At 38.9% G+C, this 22749-nt stretch overlaps 2 protein-coding genes across 2 annotated transcripts; both read right to left on the bottom strand.

Annotated features, from left to right (window-relative positions):
• Positions 1-442: 442 nt before the first annotated feature.
• LOC135467535 (uncharacterized) lies at positions 443-2003 on the bottom strand. Its single transcript, XM_064745307.1, has 2 exons — positions 1861-2003; positions 443-617 (listed from the first exon to the last, which is right to left on the bottom strand). Exons 1-2 carry the CDS (start codon positions 2001-2003, stop codon positions 443-445), a joined length of 318 nt encoding a protein of 105 aa, XP_064601377.1.
• Positions 2004-6169: 4166 nt separating this feature from the next.
• Positions 6170-10444, bottom strand: LOC135467534 (uncharacterized). Its single transcript, XM_064745306.1, has 5 exons — positions 10387-10444; positions 9467-9654; positions 8321-8487; positions 7556-7716; positions 6170-6352 (listed from the first exon to the last, which is right to left on the bottom strand). The coding sequence occupies exons 1-5, from the start codon at positions 10442-10444 to the stop codon at positions 6300-6302; spliced, it is 627 nt and encodes a 208-aa protein (XP_064601376.1). The 3' UTR covers positions 6170-6299.
• Between the last annotated feature and the right edge of the window lie 12305 nt (positions 10445-22749).

Here is a 22749-nt window from a genome sequence, read left to right as displayed (position 1 = left end):
GTCAACCAGAAGACCACCGCACGTGGCCTTTGGTTGTAATAATAGGGGGGAGGGGGGCGTACTTAGCACTCTACTACTGAAAGGAATAGGGTACTGATGACGCGATCTCGTGTTCCGGTGTCTCTAAAATGGCGCATTTCATGACCTCGTAAGAATATCAGGTTAAAAAGTGATTTGTTGAACTTATATAAGTACGTAATAAAAAATGCCTAGGCCTATGCCCTTTCAGGTCTGTATGTACCCGTCTTCTGAAATAACTTTAGATATTTTATTGTTTTTTACTGTTAAAGTTTAAATGGGTTGAAAAAAATATAATAACGGTTTAAGATACTTTGAATAGTAATCTTTCAGTAATCATAAACCTTAACCAGGTGTTTCCTTATACTTAATGATATATATATATATATATATATATATATATATATATATATATATATACTGTCTAATTACCGAAGAACCAGTTCTGCTTGGAGCTTCCATTCAGGTAACTAAACGCTGGGTAGGCAGAACGTTGACTCCATCCACAGATGTCACTGGCATCAAGGACCACAAACCATCCCTCATCCCCATAGCAAGAAGTTGTACTGTATTTAGAATTGATGAAAAATCTCCGATCCCTACAATGAAATAAATGGAGAAGACAAAAAACAAGGAATATTGGATTTATGACGAAATAAACAAAAGATGGTCAATGAGAAAACATGTTTCTAAAAGGTGGTGTAAACCATGAGAAAAGAAACAAGGACTGGAGCGTGGGCTAGTCGAGGTCGGCTTAGTTACAAATAAAATACCATTTTTTTCATTTGTTGCAAAATGTTACAAGCATATATGGAAATACTCAGGTCGGATGTGTGTGGGCAGCGGGTCGGGAGAGAGGGGGCTGCGGGTAGGGGGAGACACAAAGGGGGTGAAAAGGGTTTTAATACGTTTAGCAGAAATCAGCAATTGTCCTTTACATGTAACATTGAAGAAAGCTAACGGAAATAACCGTCATGCGTGATTTTCTGACTTAACCGAAAGAGAATTGTCTTATATCTTAACACCCAGGCGAATTAAAAAAATACATTGTATTTGTCAAACAATGGGGCCTAGTTGGTGTTACTCTAGGTCGACTTCTTTTGCACAATTCTGCTGTACAACACACCTTGCAAAACAAAACTCCAAAACAAACCTCAGTTGGAAAACCTGAAAATTGAGGACAGAGCAAATTTGGTACTCGTATCACCAGTGTAAATGAATTTGGCTCTCATATCATCAGTGTAAGTGAACTTGGTACTCATGCCATCAGTGTAAGTGAATTTGGCACTCATATCATCAGTGTAAGTGAACTTGGTACTCATGCTATCAGTGTAAATGAATTTGGCACTCATATCATCAGTGTAAGTGAACTTGGTACTCATGCCATCAGTGTAAGTGAATTTGGTACACATGCCATCAGTGTAAGTGAACTTGGTACACATGCCATCATTGTAAGTGAACTTGGCACTCATGTCATGAGTACTTGGTACTCATGTCATCAGAGTAATTGAACTTGGTACTCATGTCATCAGTGTAAGTGAATTTGGTACTCATGCCATCAGTGTAAGTGAATTCTGAAACAAATGAAGGGACTCAAATGCAAGTCCAAGGCAATGAAAGAGGCTTGAATTTGGCAAACCAGGTCAAGTGAATGTCGTGACAGTTGATCATCGCGCTGACATTTCACCCGCTTTGAAGAAATCATTCATGAATAGAATAATATTTTTGAGCCCCACATTATGGGTAGAACGTTGAGCAGCCAACTGAATTACCTTATCAAATAATAACACCACGTTTTCTCATTATTCGTTAGATACGACTAGAACTGTTGTTGTTACTTACCCTCCCGTGCCTTCGATGTTGAAGTAGTTGACTGGCGCCCACTGAATGTCTGTCCAGGGCGATGTCAGTAGCTGGGATTTGGCAAACCAAGTCAACGCTGTGGTGCCCAGTCCATTGAATGAAAGGCGGACAACCTCTGTCATGTTTGTGTACAACCTTATCTGAACCTGTGAAAAAATAGTTAGCTTACCATCGTGCCTTACCAATAATCTGCTGATCATCCGAATGGTATTAGTTTTTTCCATGATTTGCCGTTCCCACAGTGGAGTAATGTGAACGTAAGAATGAGCACATCTGTATTCGGGAAGCCTAACAGCAAACTGCGGATGGTTATGGGTTTCCTACGCGTAATTCCGTCAGCTTTCCTCCCACAACAATGCTTACTGGCGTCGCATGAATGAAATATTCTTAAGTGCGACACAAAACACCAACAAAATAAATAAATAAACAATGGTATTATTGTCCCAACCCAACGGCTCTGAAGTTCTACACGAAAGTCAGATGTATGATTGGTGATCACGTTAAGCATGCAGTGTCTGTAAGGTTACATTTCGTATTGGCGTCTCTCTAAGCTCAGAACTACGTACAAAGATAAGTCTTTTTCATGTGGACAGCCACAATAATTGTTTCTTACTTTTGGCGATAAAGGGTGCCAAAACGTTAGCTGCATGCTTCTAATTTATACGTCACAGGCGATAGAAGATCAGTACTGAAATGAAAGAAATTGTACATGTAACTAGAAACTAATCTGCTTATTCCAGAACTGTCAAAAGTCATTATCTTTGATGAATGGTGGCAGTTCAATGAAGATGACGATATTTACGTGATATAACTATGTATTTTCTTATATAATATTTCACCTCTGTGATATTCCAGTTCTGCCAATCGTCGACGATCGGGTGTTTGTGAAAGGTGTTGAGGGGAGAGCTGAGGTCAAGATACCGGATCAGGCTCTCCTCAGACAGGCTTGAGGATGGTCCGAACACCCAGGTATTGTACACGGAGACACCCGAACCCGATGACACCCGCAGTGCAGGAAGATTTATATCCACTGTCACAAAATATAACGACACTGACTTATACTGGCACTGTAAAAGTGCATATCAGAGCCATAACTCCTTTTAAAGGAAACCAATTCACTGCGTTTGTGCTTAAACGTATACTCCGTTGGAGATGGAAATGACATACATGTAAGTCGCGCCTTACACAGATTTACAATCCATATCGAGAACATATTAACAATTAGATGAAGCTATCCCTTAATGAACAATTAAAATAAAGTTGCAATAAATCTGCCATACATCAGGCTCTATGAGAAGATTGTGGTGACAGCTATTTACCGTTTTGCCAAGGATAGACTTCCCAGTTTCCATCGAAGTTAGCCCAAGGCTGTTCCATCATGTCTGTTAATTGTCCAAGGAGAAGACAGTCTGTATTCTGTTTGATGGCAAATGCCTTACATGTATTTCCCAAGAGCAAACACTGTTTTGCGCATTTTACAGGTGATATATGATGTATGAAGGTCAGCGTCCTCCAAACTATATTCCGCCATTCTCTGGTATTGCTGGCGTCACGTTTATAGGCATACTCGTGAATTTGGCCGTCGCACTTAACTACTGCGATGACCTCTTTTACGGTAATGCTGCCGAACAATATCAGGAGTGTTGCTACCAACATCGTCGACGGCAGCATGAGGTTACAACGCTTAAAGAAACAGAAAAATCAAAAATGTATATCGGTTTACTGACGCGGAATAGTTTATAGGACTCTATGGGAATGAACTTTTGTTGAGAATTTTCCAAATATCTTAATTTCAGTATTCCAGAACACTAGATTTTCCAGAGCATATCCGTCGTAATGTCCTTCGTGATAAGATACTGTTAGCATTAAACCTATCTTAAGCAATAAACTATTTACAAATGTCATCAAACTGTTAGCTTTCATACGATGCAGTATCCAAGAGCGAAAAATTATTTAATGTGAAACAGTGAGACAGATGATGGTGGCACAAACTTGTAACACAATTAAAAACCGTTTGAACCAAAATGCTTCGGAACAGTGAAGTAGCCACAAGACAATGGGGAAGCAAAACAGGAGTATTGGATTCTTGAAAAACATGTGTTCAGAATTATAGCCATAATTCCATACTCACTGTTCCCATTCGCTTTGGCAATGTACCAAGTCCACCGTGGATCACCGAACGTAGCTCAGAATTAGATCGAATGACATACATGACACTGACGCCTGGCCTTCCTAACTTACAAGCCGTACAGCCAGCCGTCACATTGACGCCTGGCCTTCCTAACTTACAAGCCGTACAGCCAGCTGTCACGGTGCGGTGGTTTATTCTATCCACTCAGATTTCCTTTACACATGACATTTACCACCGTAGTATAAGTGAAAGATTCTTGAACGCGATATTTATCAACCTATAAGCAAATCAAATCATGTGCCTCATCTTAGCTGCTTCAGTGGTACAATATACCTACTTATAACCAGTGGTGCCCAGATAGCTTGTACTTTTCTTTAAATATAATGAAAGGGAAATATTCCTTGTTTCTTATATTCCACTGACGCCGCACTGCCACGTTGATTTATGAATAGCACAATTGTCGCTTACACTAAATAAATAGAATATCTGTCGGCCTTATCAATATGAATGTCTTACTGGTGGAGAATGACTTGTTCTAGGTAAATCGCTAATGGACCGGACTGAATATTAACTTTACTTTCCTTTGTGGTACCAAGCCTGCAGTTAGCAGAGTCCATAGTCAGTACAAGACAAGTGAGCAATAAAACAGACAATGTTGAACTCGTGGAATAGCAAGATCAGAGGCGTAATTGACATTATTGTTATAGCACGTTTGTATTCAGCAATTAAATAGTCACTGTCTGTAATTAGCAAGTTAACAGAGAATTCATGGTTAAAATATAGGCCTACACAGCCACAATAAGGTCACTATAGCCATAACAGAGTCCATACAGCTACTATATACTACTATAAGGCCCACTATACAGCCACTATACGCCACTACAACCACTATACATACATATAGCCATGACAATTACTACAGTCACAATTGCAAGACCACTATTCTCCAGAGCAGCCTATATAATTATATCTCTACAAGCACTACAATCATTATATACAGCCACCATACATTACTAGTACGTGGGAAGGTCTTTCAACAACCTGCGGATGTGGGTTTCCCACGGGCTCTGCCCGGCTTCCTTCCACCATAATGCTGGTCGCCGTCGTATAAGTGAAATATTCTTGAGTACGGCGTGAAACATCAATCAAATAAATAAACACATTACTACAGTTTTAACGTCATCTTCAATGTTTTTTCAGTCATATGACAACGGTGTATCCTTATAGCAAGGCGGACCCAGTGGCGACATATTTATAGTTATGGCTCACTGGGACCTACGCATAAGCGAGGTAATACCAATCGCATTCGTTTCATGCTGAGCGTCAAGCGAGCTGGTACCAAGTTCACTCGTTTTCTGCTGAACGCCAAGCGAGGTAGTACCAAGTGCATTCGTCTTATGCTGAGCGCCAAGCGAGGCCATACCAAAATTACCAATGTTATAGCTGTACGTATTCCTCTGTTTGGTATTAAACTACAACTATACAGCCGCTACATCCGCTATACAGCCACTGCAGACACTGTACAACCACTGATGTCATTGTACAACCACTACAACCATTACACAGCTACTGTCACCATACACCACTACAACCATTTTATAGATACTACAACCACTACGCAACCATCAGAGCCACTACAGCCGCTACTTCTGATAGTAAGCGGAGAGTCTTGACTATTTTTTCACATCTGGCTGAATTTAGACGATACGTCCGAATTTAATGCCGAACTGCGCCTTAATTAAACTTTTCTGAAATTTATTTACATATTTTGACTGCATTTGGAAATTCCACAATAACTGAAACTTACATAAGATCTAATAAATGCTGTTTTTTTTTTAAACCCGTTCTTTTATTTGTGCCTCTTTCTGCAACTCTCATGAAATCCCCAATGAAAAAGACCAACTCGTGACTTTTGACAGAGTAAAGTTGCCGAGGCCATAAACGTCTTACTTTGTCGTCTCACTCAAACGGATACGCTTATGTTAGTAACCCGGTAGAATGAAACCAGCCTTGGAACAAGTCTGAATTGTGAAGCATGTATGTCCTATATACTGGAACGGTTTTGGGCCCTAAACCGTGGCTCACAGCCATACAATTCTTTCACTTTAGCCGTGACAACATGAGTGAACAATGATATGGATGTACTAGAGTGGGCATATTTATTTCTCATTTGAGCTCACATTTGAGTTGCCTTGGAGAATTGCGCAACCTCCGATGCCGGTTGTAAACTGTCCTGTAGCTGAAATTATGCTTAGGACGGGAAAATGCTTTCAGAAGTTATGAAAGGTCAAAGATAAAGGGTAACAAAGATAACCAGATCATCTGCATCCCTAACGGCACCTGAAAAAAAGACACAAAATCAGATACAATTTGAAATGATTTTGAGGCGAATTGAATCATAATGATCAAGATGAAAATGGTTACTCATCAGGAAAAACAACAACTAAGGGTATGCTTTGGATATTTGCTGTTTGATAGGGATTGGCAAATGTGTACTCAGTGTTCAAGAATCCTGACGATCAATTTCACAGTTGTCATATAGCTGTATCTAATTCCGTTACACGCGGGGCTAGGGGTACAACAATCATTCCTGTTTTTGCATGAAAATAATACTTTTGTGAACACTTGCAATTAAAATCACGACTGAAACTGTTTGAAATGACCGGGTATAGTAAGGCCCATATGCAAGAAACTGTGCACCTGAAGTATCGAAACTGATAATAGCTGTGAATAACAGTTGCTGACAGTTGGTCGAAGTGGATTTTTTGCGGGTTATAACTAAGCAACCGTCTCTTTTATGGCCATATAACAATTATGTGCGTTTCGTCTAAGTTTTATTCATTTGACTCCAAAATTTGCAAAATTTGGTTGGGATTTGGAAATTTGCACTTTTTTATCGTACCTCTCTGGGTTCTTACATGCTGTTTTGGGGACTGGCGTGTTAAATTGCTTAGCAATGGGTTTTGTGATTATTGAATATTTTGAATCACCCCTTCATGACTTACGTATGTTATACAAATGTAGGATGACGCTTAGATAATTATGAGATTTTCATCGTTGAAACTACGATATAGCCGAATACAAATTTGTAGACATCTGACACTAGGAGACGGTAAATTACGTTGATTATACGTTCTGGATTACATGGTTATATGCAGCTCGCTTGTAACAGTCATTTTACATACAGTGAAGAATTATTCCAGTATAGACATGCATATGTAAGCTGTCTTCGAGCTTATAGATTTTACAGGCTATGAGTGACCATTTGCCAGCTATCACACTGCATGCCGTCGCTGCTCTGGTTTTACACTCTACACTTCTACAGGTGTAGAAGTTATTTTTGCATGTAAGCGCACTGGAACAAGCGATCCCTCCCCACATGGCGTCGTAGCTTAGTTGGTAGAGCGATGGGGAAAGGCACCTCAAATCGTGACTTTGAGTTTGACTCGAGGCCGGATTTTCACTAGTCTCGAGATATTTCAGGGTAGTCCAAATCTATATTAAATCGTTCCTTAATCATGAGTTTAAATATCGTCTAATTACCGGACAGCCAGTTCTGCTTAGAGCTTCCGCTCACGTAACTAAACGCCGGGTAAGCAGATCGTGTAGTCCATCCACAATGGTCATCGGCATCAAGGACTACAAACCAACCATAATCTCCACCGCAGCCAGAATAATGAGAACTGATGAAAAATCTTCGATTCCTGGAAAGGAATAAATATACTACACATGAAACTAGGCTGGTCATTGGATTAAGTCTACCACTCGTAAAAGATGATCAGAGAGTGAATGTAATAATGACATTGTGTATGAAACAAGGCAAAAAAGGTAGTGTGCTCGACAAGGATAGAAAAAGCTCTTAATCTGATAACACGTGGAAATATACTGAACAGGAAAGAAACGTCACATGTGTTACTTTATGTTCTAAACATATCCATGGAGAACAAAGTGTGTTTATAGTGGATAAATCTGGTGTGGCACAGTTTAACAGTGTCAGGTTGTAGCATTGTCACAATTTACCATCATCACATTTTTCCATCATCGCAGTTTACCATCATCACAGTTTACCATTATCACGGTTTACCGTCATCACAATTCAGTGTCATCACAGGTTAACATTGTCATAGTTTCATATTACCACAGTTTGGCTTAAATACGCAAACATTGTATTGTTTAACGCAGTGGGACTGGAACAACCATCCTCACGTGCATTTGTGCATTATAATAGTTCGTCTTTTAATTGTATATTAAAGATATCCCTAGAAGTGTTGTTGTTGCTACGCACGAAGAGCGCAAAAACTGACTTACCCATTCGAGCCTTCTATCCCCAAAAAATTGGTTGAGCTTCCCTTCAGGTCTTTCCAGGGCGATGTCAGAAGCTGGGATTTGGCAAACCAGCTCATAGCGTTAGTGTCCAACCCGTCGAAGGTAAGACTGACAACCTCTATCATGTGTTTGTACAAAATTATCCGAACCTGAGTAAATGACAGCTGATGGTTACGTCTTGTTTTCCATGTAAATTATTGGTCGTCAGAATTATAGCATTCATTTCCGTCAGCGTCTGTGTTCCATACATGGACAGGACATTGTACTATACATTTCTCTTTGATGACGTCTCTATGTCACGAAAATATTTAGATAATATTCCTCAAAAAGTGCGTTATTTGGATATTGGAGATTTAGTAGGAATTGTTCCGCTGGTGCATATTCAAGCAATTTTCAGATTAGTCCAAGCAGGATTTGTCATCATTACCATCACAAGCTTTAATCACAATCCACAGACTACTACGTGATCTAAACGGGAATTTAGCTCCAGGTGACAGTTTTATCCTATTCGAACCTACGACGAAGACGCAAATCCACCTCTCCAATGTTCGCATGCGTAATGCTTTTAAGTCACGTGATTTGTCAAATGTCTGACAATGTGTGATACTTTACTCAGAGCCTTCCGACTCCCTTCACTCATGAACCTGACCACAGACACCTGACCATAGACACCATTCAAATATCAGTTAATGAGTCAAGTCAATGAATTTACAAAATCAACGCGTCGTTATAAATGTGTGATTGTGATAGTAAAATATACCAGAAGATTTAACCGATACAGCTAATTCTGTGTTACTGTGATCATAAATCAGCCAACTCACGATAAAGTTTGACTCCAGCCATTTTCCAAGCTCAGACATCCACCGTTCTTAATATTCAAAGCCCTCAGACTGTCTCACATGAGTTAATGACTTAATACAGTGCTTTACATTAACTTGAAACTTCACATATTTTTAGCAACAAATATTTGTCCTTCAATCCTAGAAGTATTCAACCAACCAATCCATACATAAAAGAAACTCTCAGCAAACTCTGCCCTAAATGATATCACAATAAGTTTACCTTTTAGTCAAACATAAATTTTAAAAAAAAACTCAACTATTCCTAATGATGTCACTAATACCTCACCTCTGCGATATTCCAGTTCTCCCAGCCGTTGACGATTGGGTGTTTGTAGAAGGTGTTGGTGAGGGGAGAGTTGAGGTTTAGATGCAGACCGACCTCGGACAGACTGGAGGATGGTCCGGACACCCATGTATCGTACACGGACACACCGGAACTTGAAGACACTCGCAATACAGGGATTTTCACATTCACTGTCAAACAACAAAACTATACTGGGCTGACTTTGCTGTTTGAGTTTTATACGTGAAAGTATTTCGTCTAAATTGGTTCTTAATTGTAGACCTTATTCGACCTTGAAACCTCCATCAAATGACCGCATAAAGCAGGTTACGGTAAAACTCCATGAACTTGAACCGTCCTTCAATTTAGTTTGGAAAGAAAATGTCAGCAATTCATTGTTTCTACTCAAGGAAGGAACTCACTGTTAAAGTGGGTAGATGAACTTTTCTTGACAGTACCAATCATGTGAAAGCTTTCGCTAAAACACAAATAAGAAATATCGTTTCCGGTCGACAGGAATATTGTTTGCCCTACATCTTATACAAGACTCCGCACGGTTGCTCTTCCTCCTCTTCTACAAATTTTAATAGTATTGAAAATCTTGGTGACAGGCTACTTATTTCTGTAGGTCGTAATTTTCAGTATTTTGACAAAGCCGCACAGAATGTAAAAAGCGAACTGCGAACAACGGTACATCAAAGGCATTTTCTTCTTTCAACGCAAAGAGTTTCTATAAGGCCTCATCTAACATTAAAAATAAATTCACCTAGTTAAGTTGCGTTGAAAGTGTTTACTGGAGAGCATTTTGTCCCACACACTCCGGAAAACAGGGTTAGAAACCTAAGGGCATTTGTTTCAAGCAAACTTTCATAAAAAAAACGGCTCCTGACCTAAACATGAACATGTCGGTGATAATGGCTTACCATTTTGCCAAGGATAGACTTCCCAGTTTCCATCGAAGTTAACCCAAGGCCGCTCCATCATGTCTGTTAATTGTCCAAGGAGAAGACAGCCTGTATTCTGTTTGATGGCAAATGCCTTACATGTATTTCCCAAGAGCAAACACTGTTTTGCGCACGTAACAGATGATATATGATGTATGAAGGTCAGCGTCCTCCAAACTATATTCCGCCATTCTCTGGTATTGCTAGCATCGCGTATACAGGCATACTCGTGAATTTGGCCGTCGCACTTAACTACTGCGATGACCTCTTTTACGGTAATGCTGCCGAACAATATCAGGAGTGTTGCTACCAACATCGTCGACGGCAGCATGAGGTTACAACGCTTAAAGAAACGGAAAGATCAAAAATGTATATCGGTTTACTGACGCGGAATAGTTTATAGGACTCTATGGGAATGAACTTTTGTTGAGAATTTTCCAAATATCTTAATTTCAGTATTCCAGAACACTAGATTTTCCAGAGCATATCCGTCGTAATGTCCTTCGTGATAAGATACTGTTCGCATTAAACCTATCTTAAGCAATAAACTATTTACAAATGTCATCAAACTGTTAGCTTTCATACGATGCTGTATCCAAGAGCGAAAAATTATTTAATGTGAAACAGTGAGACAGATGATGATGGCACAAAATTGCAACACAATTAAAAACCGTTTGAACCAAAATGCTTCGGAACAGTGAAGTAGCCACAAGACAATGGGGAAGCAAAACAGGAGTATTGGATTCTTGAAAAACATGTGTTCAGAATTATAGCAATAATTCCATACTCACTGTTCCCATTCGCTTTGGCAATGTACCAAGTCCACCGTGGATCACCGAACGTAGCGCAGAATTAGATCGAATAACATACATGACACTGACGCCTGGCCTTCCTAACTTACAAGCCGTACAGCCAGCCGTCACATTGACGCCTGGCCTTCCTAACTTACAAGCCGTACAGCCAGCCGTCACATTGACGCCTTCCTGAGTGACATTTACCACCGTTGTATAAGTGAAATATTCTTGAACGCGGTATTTATCACCCAATGAGCAAATTAAATCATAAGTCACATCTTAGCTGCTTCAATCGTGCAATATACCTAATTATACCAAGTGTTGCTCCGATAGCTTGTACTTTTCTTTAAATATAATGAAATGCAAATATTCCTTGTTTCCTATATTCCTAAGGCAACCTTGATTTATGAATAGCACACTTGTCGCTTACACTAAATAATTCTCATAGGATATCTGTCGGCTGTATCAATATGAATGCCTGACTAATCACGAGTGAGAGATAAATCAGATAACGTTGAACGTGTGGAATAGCTGGCTCAGGGGCATAACTGACGCTATTGCAATAGCACATTTGTATCCAGTGATTTAATATTCACTGAGTGTACGTACATACGATGTTAACAGAGAATTCATGATTAAAATATAGGGCTACTTGCCAATAACTTACAGCCATAACAGAGCCAACACAGCTACTATATATATATATATATATATATATATATATATATATATATATATATATATATATATATATATATATATATATATATATATATATATATATATATATATATAGACACACACACACACACACACACACACACACACACACACACACACACACACACACACACACAGCCACTACAACCATTATATACAGCCACCATGCATTACTGGGACCTACTCTTTCATCTTATACTGACCCCTGCCCATACTTTGTACTTTGTACATTCCTCTTGTGCTGAGCGCCAAGCGATGCAGCACAAAGTGCATTCCGGTTATGCTGAGCGTTAAGTGAAGTAGTACCAAGTGCATTCGTCTTTTGCTGAGCCAAGCGAGGCAGAACCAAGGTTACCGATGTTAAAGTTGTATGTATGACTCAATTTGGTATTACAACAACTATACATCCGCTATATCCGCTATACAGCCACTGCAGACACTGTACAAACATTGAAGTCATTGTACAACAACTACATCTACTGTCACCATACACCACTACAACCATTATATAGATACTACAACCACTACGCAGCCATCAGAGCCAGTACAGCCGCTACAGCGACTACACACCCACTACACATAAGCTGACAGCCTTGACTATTTTTTTCAAATCTGGTTGAATTTAGACGACACGTTTTAATTTAATGCCGAACTGCGCCTTAATTAAACTTTTCCTAAATTTATTTCCTTTTTTTTGACTACATTTGGAAATTCCACATTAACTGAAACTTACATGAGATGTAATAAATGCTGAAACTTTGAAACTGATTTCAAAGTGCTACTTTCTACATCAACCATGAAATTCCATATTAATAAAAGGCCAACTTTTACTCTGTCAAAATTCCTTTCGCCGAGGCCATAAACGATTTACTTTGCTGTGTCTCTCAAACAGATGCGCGTGTGTCAGTAACCCCGTAGAATGTGTTAGCCAATCCTTGGGACAAGTCTCAATTGTGAAGCCTGTGTGACCTATATATGGGGAACTGTTTTGGGACCTGAGCCATGGCTCGACAGAGATGGGACCATTCAAATCCGAATGTACTTTAATGGGACCAGTAGAATCCAATACTACTGGAATGGGACTAGTCAAATTCGTATATACTGGAATGGGACTAGTCGAATTTGTATATACTGGAATGGGACTAGTCGAATTTGTATATACTGTAATGGGACTAGTGGAATCCGTATAAACTGTAATGAGACTAGTTGAATCCGTATATACTGGAACGGTGCTAGTCGAATTCATATATATAAAGTGTGTATACACTCGTATATATTTGAATGGGACTGGTCGAATACGTATCGACCAGAACGGGACTGGTCGAATCCGTATCTACTAGAATGGGACTGGTCGAATGCGTATCTGCTGGATAGGGACTGGTCGAACTCATATATACTCTAATGGAACCAGTCGAATCCTTATAAACTATATAGGAAACTAGTCGAATCCATATGTACTGGAATAGAACGGAACGAACCCATATTGGAACATGTCTCCATAAAGTGTAACTTTTTCATCATTCACGATCTTCTGTCAAATGCATGTGCGAATTCGGCTTTTCCAGTGCGATTTTTTGTATATCCACTGTTGCAAATAGTACCGTGCCTGTGTATTGAAGAACACTCTGTGTACAGAGTGGACAATCAAAACGTTTAGCACATAAAGTTAATGTTTATGAGTCTTAGTCACACAACTTATCATTGTCATATAAAAACGTTTTCGTACAGTGGTCTTTGAATCATAACGATTTCTAAAGAATAATACTTATCCAAAGAAACTATCTGCACCTAGGTCAGTGAGAAACGCTACAGCCATCACCCAGGGTAATGTTTGTATAGGCCTAGCTCTCAAAATGTCAGATGATTCGGGTGATTCGGCATTCAGTGAGAAGGTTGTGTTCGAAGAATGTAAACTTCTGGTTGGGATGTCTATCCAACAGATAAGACAACGTTAGATACATTGTCTGAAAAGCTTAAGTCAATATTGAATGGTTCCATGCTTTGTCCAGCATCATCACTCATGCTGGCTACATGCTGAGAAAAGTAATAAGTGTTTGTCCTGAGCTATGATCTTTCGGGCAAATGAGCCTACCTGTTGGTTTAACATAACAAAGACATTTACACTAATCGGTAATAGCAAATAATCTCACAAGCTATAAAAAGCTGATCGCACTCAATCGTCTTTGCAGAAAAAATTCCTGGAGTCTGCTGGAATGGCGTTATTTGGGGGAAACATGGATCTTTGTTCATTTTAGCCCTGCTTTTGCATGTCCAGAATTACATTCATTCGAACCCGAATGCTAGTTTTTCTAAAAACGCAGTGGAAGACGAGATCGAAACCGTCAGAACGCCGTTACCCACCCAGCCCCTGATAAACATACCTTGGTCGTTTTTGAAAAACATTTGTGCGATAAACGTTAATTCCACAAATCGAGTCATGGCGACAGACGCAAACAAAGTTTATTTGTTGAACGAGAAAACTCTGCGACAAAAGTGTGTGGCGAGAGGAAGGTCATTGCATTGCCGAATGTCACACATGTCATTGTGACGAAATGTGCCACGTCCACGGAGACTGTTGTCCCGACGAGCTCTTCAAGGATTCTCCAGAAACGTCGTCAAATCCGTGACCGTATGTTTCGTGTTCGACAGGGTCTTGGACAAAGTTTGTAAATTTTTCAAAAATCCTAATGGTAAGCTCCTGACCGGTGAATTCCAGTGAATCGACAAAGAGAAAACGTGAAGATGCTGATATACAGGACCAGTCCCATCGACTCCCGTGTCAGATCTCAAGACGGGATTCACATACAAGAAGATCTTCTGTGCCTAATGTCATAGTGTCACCGACTTTCAGACATGGAGTCACAAAGTAACCTGCGACGCGATGTTTACACTGCGTAAAGTGAGGTCCATGGATGAACTGTGGCCTGTGGTTCTAGGAAACAATGCGTGTGATGTCAGAAAGCACCCACCCGGTGACATCTCGCCGAGAGTGTGTTACTACCCAGAAATTGATAAATGCAATGTCACAGGAAAATGGTTTACAGACGTGTCTCCGGTCGTGGAGAATCTTTGTACTTCATTCTGGCATAAAATTGATTTCTACGGATCCGATGCTTTTTATTCTCGGTACAAGAATGTGTTCTGTGGCGTGTGCATTGGTGAAAGATGTAACAAGAACGCTGGCTGCACTGGCGTAAAGTCACCAGACATTCCATTTCCTCTTAACATACTTCTAGACTTCAATCCACTACTGGGAGATCCAGAGCGTTTGACTGGAGAAGGCGAGCGATGTACAGCAACCGAAATATTTTACCCATTCTCCATAAGTACAATCGAAAACTTTGATTTCGTATCCTGAATCCAGATTGTGTCTTGTTCGTAATTCGATCACTCTCAGACATTAAGAGTGCATCTAACAAGGCAAACAAACACCATGTTTTCGTTTACATCAGATTATCTGTTCTTTTAGGATTCACCTGGCTATTTGGAATCGTGACTGCAATTTTCCAGTCTGACGTTTTCTGGTATGTGTTTACAGTATTGACCGGAAGCCAAGGGGTGATGATCTTTTTCGCTTATTGCATGAACAGACGCGCCTGGGAATTAGCCCGGGAGAGATTTCGTAGGGATATCCCCACGACTACTCGCACAACTCCAACTTCTAAATCTTACGTTATATCATCCGCATGCAAAACTGATGACTGTTAGATTAACGTGTACAATGAATCCAATCGATTGAGAAAGAATTCACACATGTAATCAAAATCACCGTTTCCAACTGAGAAACATTTTCACGGTGTTGACTACATGACGGTGTGTGGTGTTTTGTCAGACCTATAGGTTTAACGTTTACGGGATTGCCACATGTTTCCATTGTGTTTTAATATGCTTTTATACTGTGGTTTTGTAAATGTGGTTCAATATAAACAATAAACTAGCGTATACATAGGGCCTACAGCCTTTTTCAGTCAAACGTTCTATTCAATAGCGGACAGTTATTCTGTAAGCCCGTAGTTTATCTGTAAGTGGACAGCAATTCTAATAGCCAGCAGTTTATCTGGAAGTGGACAGCTATTCTCTTAGTCGACAGTTTATCTGGAAGTGGATAGCGTTTTTGTTAACCGACAGTTTATCTGAAAGTGGACAGTTATTTTGTTAGCCGACATTTTATGTTTGTGGACAGCTACTAGTATTCTGTTAGTAACCTACTTATCTGTTAGTCAGTAGCTTCTCTTTAAAATGCGCTTTTATTTGTTAGTCAGCAGTCATATATGCCAAAGTTGTTATTTTAATTAGATAAAAACGGTTGACACATTGGTAATACGATTGTGATGTTTGGGGTGCATGGAAATCGATGGCAAAAGCATTGGCTTAGTTCTCGGTCTATTGTTTTTATTAGATTGTGTCTCCGCATTAACCTAGTTTTCCTTACTTTTATCATTGTCTTCATTTCTTTACTATTTATTTGTCCATAGTTTTAATTATGTTCCTTGTTTTCTATCGAGAGTCTATAGTTTTAATTATGTTCCTTGTTTTCTATCGAGAGTCTATAGTTTTAATTATGTTCCTTGTTCTCTATCGAGAGACTATAGTTTTAATTATGTTCCTTGTTCTCTATCGAGAGACTATAGTTTTAATTATGCTCCTTGTTCTCTATCGACAGTCCACAGTTTTTATTATGTTCTTTGTTCTCTATCGAGAGACTATAGTTTTAATTATGTCCCTTGTTCTCTATCGAGAGTCCATAGTTCTAATTATGTTTCTTGTTCTCTATCGAGAGTCCATAGTTTTGCTTATGTTCCTTGTTCTCTATCTAGAGTCCACAGGTTTGTCCCTTTGTTCTCAGCCACGCTTGAACAAGTAGTTTGCTATTAATATATATTATAATTTGACATATATGCGTATACGTGTCTACCAACTTCATATAGTGGTTATTTATCTAATAAACCAATAAATAAAGACATTAGTGGTGAATGTCTCTATGTATATGTAATAGATGATTCCATATTTGGAGCTAAAGTTGAAATGTTTCAAATTGAGTATCATGAAATAAATCTGAAAAGATGTGATACTTGTAAACGAAATGCATGAACTTCTCTCTCACCAAACACATAATTGCTATGAGTGTGAAGATTGTATGGAAACATTCTAAGTTTAATTGTGTAGGTAGCATTCCCTCAGAACCGATGACACCCGAGTCCGGTTAGTATATAGTCTGTTGTACTCAATTCGGCCTTTAAAGACCTCTAGTATTCTATATATTATGCACCACCGGAAGAGAGTAGGTTAGAAATTAACCCACAGTGGATGATGTGAATTGGTAGAGATGGAGGAAGGGTTTCGAATGGGAAAGATTGGAAAAGTCAACAAGGCGATAGGCCTACGCTGACGAGTTAGCGATACTTTCACGGTACTTTCGACAAAGTATTGTTGGAACCTCATTGTAGTCGACTCGGTAGACCGTCCGCTTCGGAGCCGGTAGATCCAGGGTCAATCCTTGGTCGGGTCACACAGGGAACTTTAAAAGAGGAAGTTGTAGCCTCCTTGCTTGGCGCATTTGGGACGACTACATTCGTATAAGTGAGATATTCTGGAGTTTGGCATTAATTGCAAATCTATTACATTCCTTACAGCGACATCGGATGCATAATACAGTCAAAAATTTATCTGAATCTTAGAAGACGTTTAAGTTTTAGTTCTCTAGCATACATACTTTTCAAGATGCCGGTCTTGCAGAAAAGTTGCAGGAAAGAAATAGCTTTGTGCTGTAAACATACTTGAATTGCCGTCTTTTAAACCTAAGTGGATCAGTAGACAAATTCCAGCTATTGGTCCTCTGCCATAATTATCAATGTATGATTTAAAGTATGGCTAAAGACCGACAGTTTCGTCCTGATTTCAGTTTATACCATTCAATTTTTGAAAATTAACTGTTGCAGATGTAACTGTTATATACTACCACTTATTCATTTATGTATTTTATTGGTGTTTTACTCCGTACTCAATAATATTTCACTTATATGACGGCGGTCAGCATCATTGCTAGAGGAAACCGGGCAAAGCGCGGGGAAAACCAACGACCATCTGCAGGTTGGTGCAGGCCTTCTCACGAACGGTCGGAGAGAAAGCCAGTATAAGCTGGGCTTGAACTAACAGCGGCCGCATTGTTAAGAGTTGAACATAGATTACGCCATTTCAAGGTGTGTCCATCTGCTATTTTCTACATGAACTAAAACACATAGAACTACATTCGTGCTAACTGGGCATAATATTCAGTATGCCATAAACAGCGCCATTGTGGCTTTGATATTCGGCGATCAAAATTCCGTACCCTAATAAACTGCAGTAGAAAGTGCCCTGTAGCCTGGCACAATGCCTCCATGTTATTTTGATTGAAAATATTTAAAATTATGAGGCAAATTTAAACAACCTGAAACACATGTAACCAATTAGAGTCAGCACCTAAAAACACCTAAACCCGAATACAGAACTGCTCAGTCTCTACAGTTAGGTGCATATTTCAGCATGCTAACTTTAAAACTGTTACAGGCCAAACAGTCTCACAACTTTCATTTCTTCAATCATTATACCTATTTTCATGCATACGTATATTACATATTTCAGCATTACGTTCATCGGAGAAGTTCAGTTGACATGTTAGAAAAGGCACAAATGAAACACTTATCTCAGTACTCAGTTGAAAAAAGAATGTCACCTGTAGTTTCAATTTCCTCCACATGTCTGAAAACATTCGTTTTAAGAGTTGATAACTGTGATTTAGCGCAGAGATGTCGGCCTCATAAAGAATGGTTTACGTTTTAGAGCATTTTATCTCTTTTATATGTTCCCTATATGAGTGAATAGTAGCCATGTTTTCATAAGCTGTATTTTCAGATCGTCTGACCTGCTTACACAAATGCACTCCTGATGTTTGTTTCAACCTTAGACGAACGATTAGTCCATAAATAATTAACATCCCAAATACACTTTAGCAAACCTACGCCCCGCTGGCTCATGTTTCATTAATGCTTGCTTGTCACAAAGTGGATAATTGATTCTTTAGATTTCTATAGGATTAAACTGATGACAGAAAATGGTCCAATGGCCCAAAACAAGAGAGGCTTGGGAAAATAAATTGACGTCAACTAGTGTCCTTCGGCATACCATATAGAAGTAAATTTATCGTTATTATTATGATTTTATTACAGTCTAAAGATGCATTAACCCATATTTATTTCTTCACGATTACGGCAAATGTATATGTTATACATAAAAAAATGGAAAAACAAATTATTATTGTTATTACCGTGCTCTTCCCTTTAACTAACTCCAGGCGTTTCACGCCAATAAGTGATATAACAGCACGGGTGTGACCACTTGATTACCAGTGATTTACGATTCATACTAAGTCACCTTATATGGAACGAATACTAAACATCACCTGTTTCCGCAAGCTATGTAGCTGTAACACAATCGCATGGTGACCTATAGAACTAGCTGATGGTATACATTTCAGTAACGACAATAAAAATTCCATGAAGTTAACAGACAAACCTTGCCTCTTTTCAATCTGATTGTGAAACCAAATTTCAAACAACGGTTTCTGTCAAATGATACATGACACATATAAATGACTGATTGATAGAATGTATCGAGAGAAAGACCTGTATCGCCCTCTGTCGCCCTAGTGCGGCTAACATAGACAAAAGGAGAACATTGCGAAAAGAACCAGCCACACCAGTGTTAGTGCCTATATTATGTAAATTTATTTTACTACTACCAAAACACCCGCTTAATTCCATCGATTAAACGATTAGTGATTATAATATGTTTGGTGACTGTTATCAGCTAAATATAAGGTTTTTGTTTTCTCTTTCTGAATCCACTTACATCTAAACAAGGCGTCTTTTGTTCGCTTTGTCTTGACTATAGTAGGCCCTAAATAATTCAAATTTGGGCTGAATACATACATCTCAGCCCGGAACATACAGGTCATCGTATGAAAGGAAGGTTATAAATGTTCTGTCCAGTAGAATAGATTTCTTACATACAAAGAACGGCAGTGAGTGTAAATAACTCCAACAGACCTTTGATGAACAGCAAAGTCAAAATGAGGACAGATCGGCATCGGACCATATTTGAACAGGTTTCTTGTTCGGGGATATTATTTTTGATCTTTCTTCAAACAAGTAAGTAAATACAACAGTTATGGTTCTGCTGACAGATTTGTATTTCTTGGCAATGTTACTTTCTCTAATTAGTCTCCTTCTACATATATCTAATTGCTTCACCGCTATTGTATTTTAAGCGTATGCATATACTAACAATCTTCGAAGCTCTCTTCACACAATTGCTTACAGTTGGCAAAAGCCGTACATATGTCGTTTTTTTTAAATCGTTTTTCGAAAAACGTGGTGACAATATAAAAGTTAGCGCCATTTTCGTTATAATTCGCTTAATGAATATCGCGTTAGCAACCAATTCGATATTCAGATTTCGAATTTAGCATCATGTTCACCTTTTGAACACATACTTCAAGTAACAGGCTCGAATGTAGTGCTGGAACCTTATTATGCTATTAGATAAGTTTACTGGAATTCTGTGCCACGATGTTTCTCGATATCCAGCTCTTCAGTAAAGTGCTAAGTAAAATGTTAGCTCGAGCTTTATTAACGTGCTGGTAATATAGAAGTTAGCCCCATATTCGTTTTTCGTTACCCAAAAAACGAATATAACGGGCTGGTACCATATTCGGGCCAGAGGGTTATTAAACTGATGGATATCGCAAATGTGCAAGCTCTAGACTTGCGTAAACTTTTTTTTATTCAGATCTGAATAAAGAAAAACGTGCTAGTGCTACATTCCAGTTAGCACTGAAGAGTTGAAAAACATGCGACCACCATATCTGAGATATGAATAACCAGTAAGTTTAGTACCATATTCGAGCCTGTACCATATTGAAGGCCCGAATAACGAAAAAAGTCCTGGCACCATATTCGAACCAGCACGTTACAAAAAATGTGAAAACGAAAAATGTGTTGGAACCATATTTGAGCCAACATGTTACTAAGGCCCTGAATAATGAAAAATCCGCTAGCACAAAATTCGAGAAATCGTCCTGGTTTAGATCCTATTAACAAAAAAGGTGTTTGCACCATATTTTACAGAGAGCTGAATATAAGCGACTCGCTAAAAACAGACTATAGAATGACATTCGTTACTGGCACAAGATTCGAATAATGAATGTCTTGCCAGCACAATAGTCGCTATTCAAATAACTAAACGGCTTCCAGCAACTTGGGGATGGTCGCTGGTTTATTCCTGTATTGTCCGGTTTCGTCCCACCACAATGCTAGCCACCCTTGTATAAGTGAAATGTTCTTGATTACGGCGTAAAACAAGAATCAAATAAATACATAGACAGAATAAGAAAAAATGAATGTCTCCCTAACTTCTATATTGCCAGCGTGTTATTCGAGAATCGAATGATGAATGTGGTGCTGGCGCAATATTCGAGATTCGTACACTGTCTTGATGAATGTTCTGGCTATGGTAGGTTTAATCCACCCCTAAACGTATTAGGAAAATATCCCTGGTTAAAGCGTTAAACATCAATCAAGCAAATAAATAAATATTTTTCTTAACTATGAAACAGCTAATGACGTCATCATGCAATCAAGGCATTCATGTATTAACTTCCAGGTTACGTGTATTCGCGGTGTCGACAAGGCATTGAATTCCAAGGTTCCTGTTACCACTGGAATAATGACTTGATGGTTTATACTGATGCGAATGAGTTCTGCCAAAAACAAGGCGGAAAACTGGCGTATTTAAATGTGGCGATGTTGGGCCATTTTGCAGAGGCTACCTTAATGGACTATATCCGAACTAAACTTTCCACAAGCTGTGCATGGATGGCTACGTACGATGAAAATCCTCAAGACGCTATGTCTTCAAGTGCGTATGACAATAACCATGTCATTTTAAAAGATGTATTTTGGAACAATTAAATAATTACTTTGCACCACACTATACCAAGAAATACTAAAATATATCCCATATATTGATCGCTCAGTGCTTATACTGACGTCAGTTGAAAGTGCCAATTACATATTGCTTATGAATTTTTATAAATTGCCACCCCCCCCCCCCCCCCCCACTAAACTGCTTATAAATTGTCTCCCCATAATTGCTTATAAATTGTACCCACCTAATTGCCTATAAATTGTCCCCACGTAGTTGCCTATAAATTGTCTCTACGTAATTGCTTACAAATTGTCTCCACGTAAGTGCTTATAAATTGTCTTCACATAATTGCTTACAAATTGTCTCCCCGTAATTGCTTATAAGTCTCCCCGTAATTGCTTATAAATTGTCGTAATGCGTAAGTATATTGTGTGTTTGAGGTCAGCAGCGCGTAATTTCATATTGATTCGGTTAACTTGTCATTACGTTAGAATTGTGTTCTTTTATGCGAAGGCACTGTATACTTAGGAACTAATGTAACCACGCGTACGAATGAATTGTTAAAGTTCTCTTATATGCCAAGACATTAGTCGGATAATCTAATGTAACCATATTTGCCAGCAAAAAGTTCTGTTATGCAAAGATACTGCATGGATGCACTAATGTAACAACATTTGCAACTGTAAAGTTAAAGTTCTGTTATGCCAAGATATTGTTCAGATAATCTAGTGTAACCACACGTAACAAGAATTTGTTAAAGTTCTGTTATGCCAAGACATTGTCCGTAAGAGCTAATGGATAACCACTCATACTACTAAACTGACAAATGTAATGACAATTCATTATATAACGATTCTTGATT

Source organism: Liolophura sinensis, chromosome 6 (assembly GCF_032854445.1).
Source record: "Liolophura sinensis isolate JHLJ2023 chromosome 6, CUHK_Ljap_v2, whole genome shotgun sequence".
NCBI lineage: Eukaryota > Metazoa > Mollusca > Polyplacophora > Chitonida > Chitonidae > Liolophura > Liolophura sinensis.
Note: the sequence above shows the minus strand (reverse complement) of the source record. Positions and strands in the feature narration are given on the sequence as shown.

Excerpts from the sequence above, each read along its gene's own strand:
- LOC135467535 (XM_064745307.1), bottom strand. The coding sequence starts at position 2,003 with ATGACAGAGGTTGTCCGCCTTTCATTCAATGGACTGGGCACCACAGCG. Across the intron at positions 618-1,860 it reads AACATCGAAGGCACGGGAGG|GGATCGGAGATTTTTCATCA; the intron begins GTAAGTAACAAC and ends ATTTCATTGTAG.
- LOC135467534 (XM_064745306.1), bottom strand. The coding sequence starts at position 10,444 with ATGGAGCGGCCTTGGGTTAACTTCGATGGAAACTGGGAAGTCTATCCT. Across the intron at positions 9,655-10,386 it reads AGTCTATCCTTGGCAAAATG|TGAATGTGAAAATCCCTGTA; the intron begins GTAAGCCATTAT and ends GTTGTTTGACAG. Across the intron at positions 8,488-9,466 it reads AGAACTGGAATATCGCAGAG|GTTCGGATAATTTTGTACAA; the intron begins GTGAGGTATTAG and ends TCATTTACTCAG.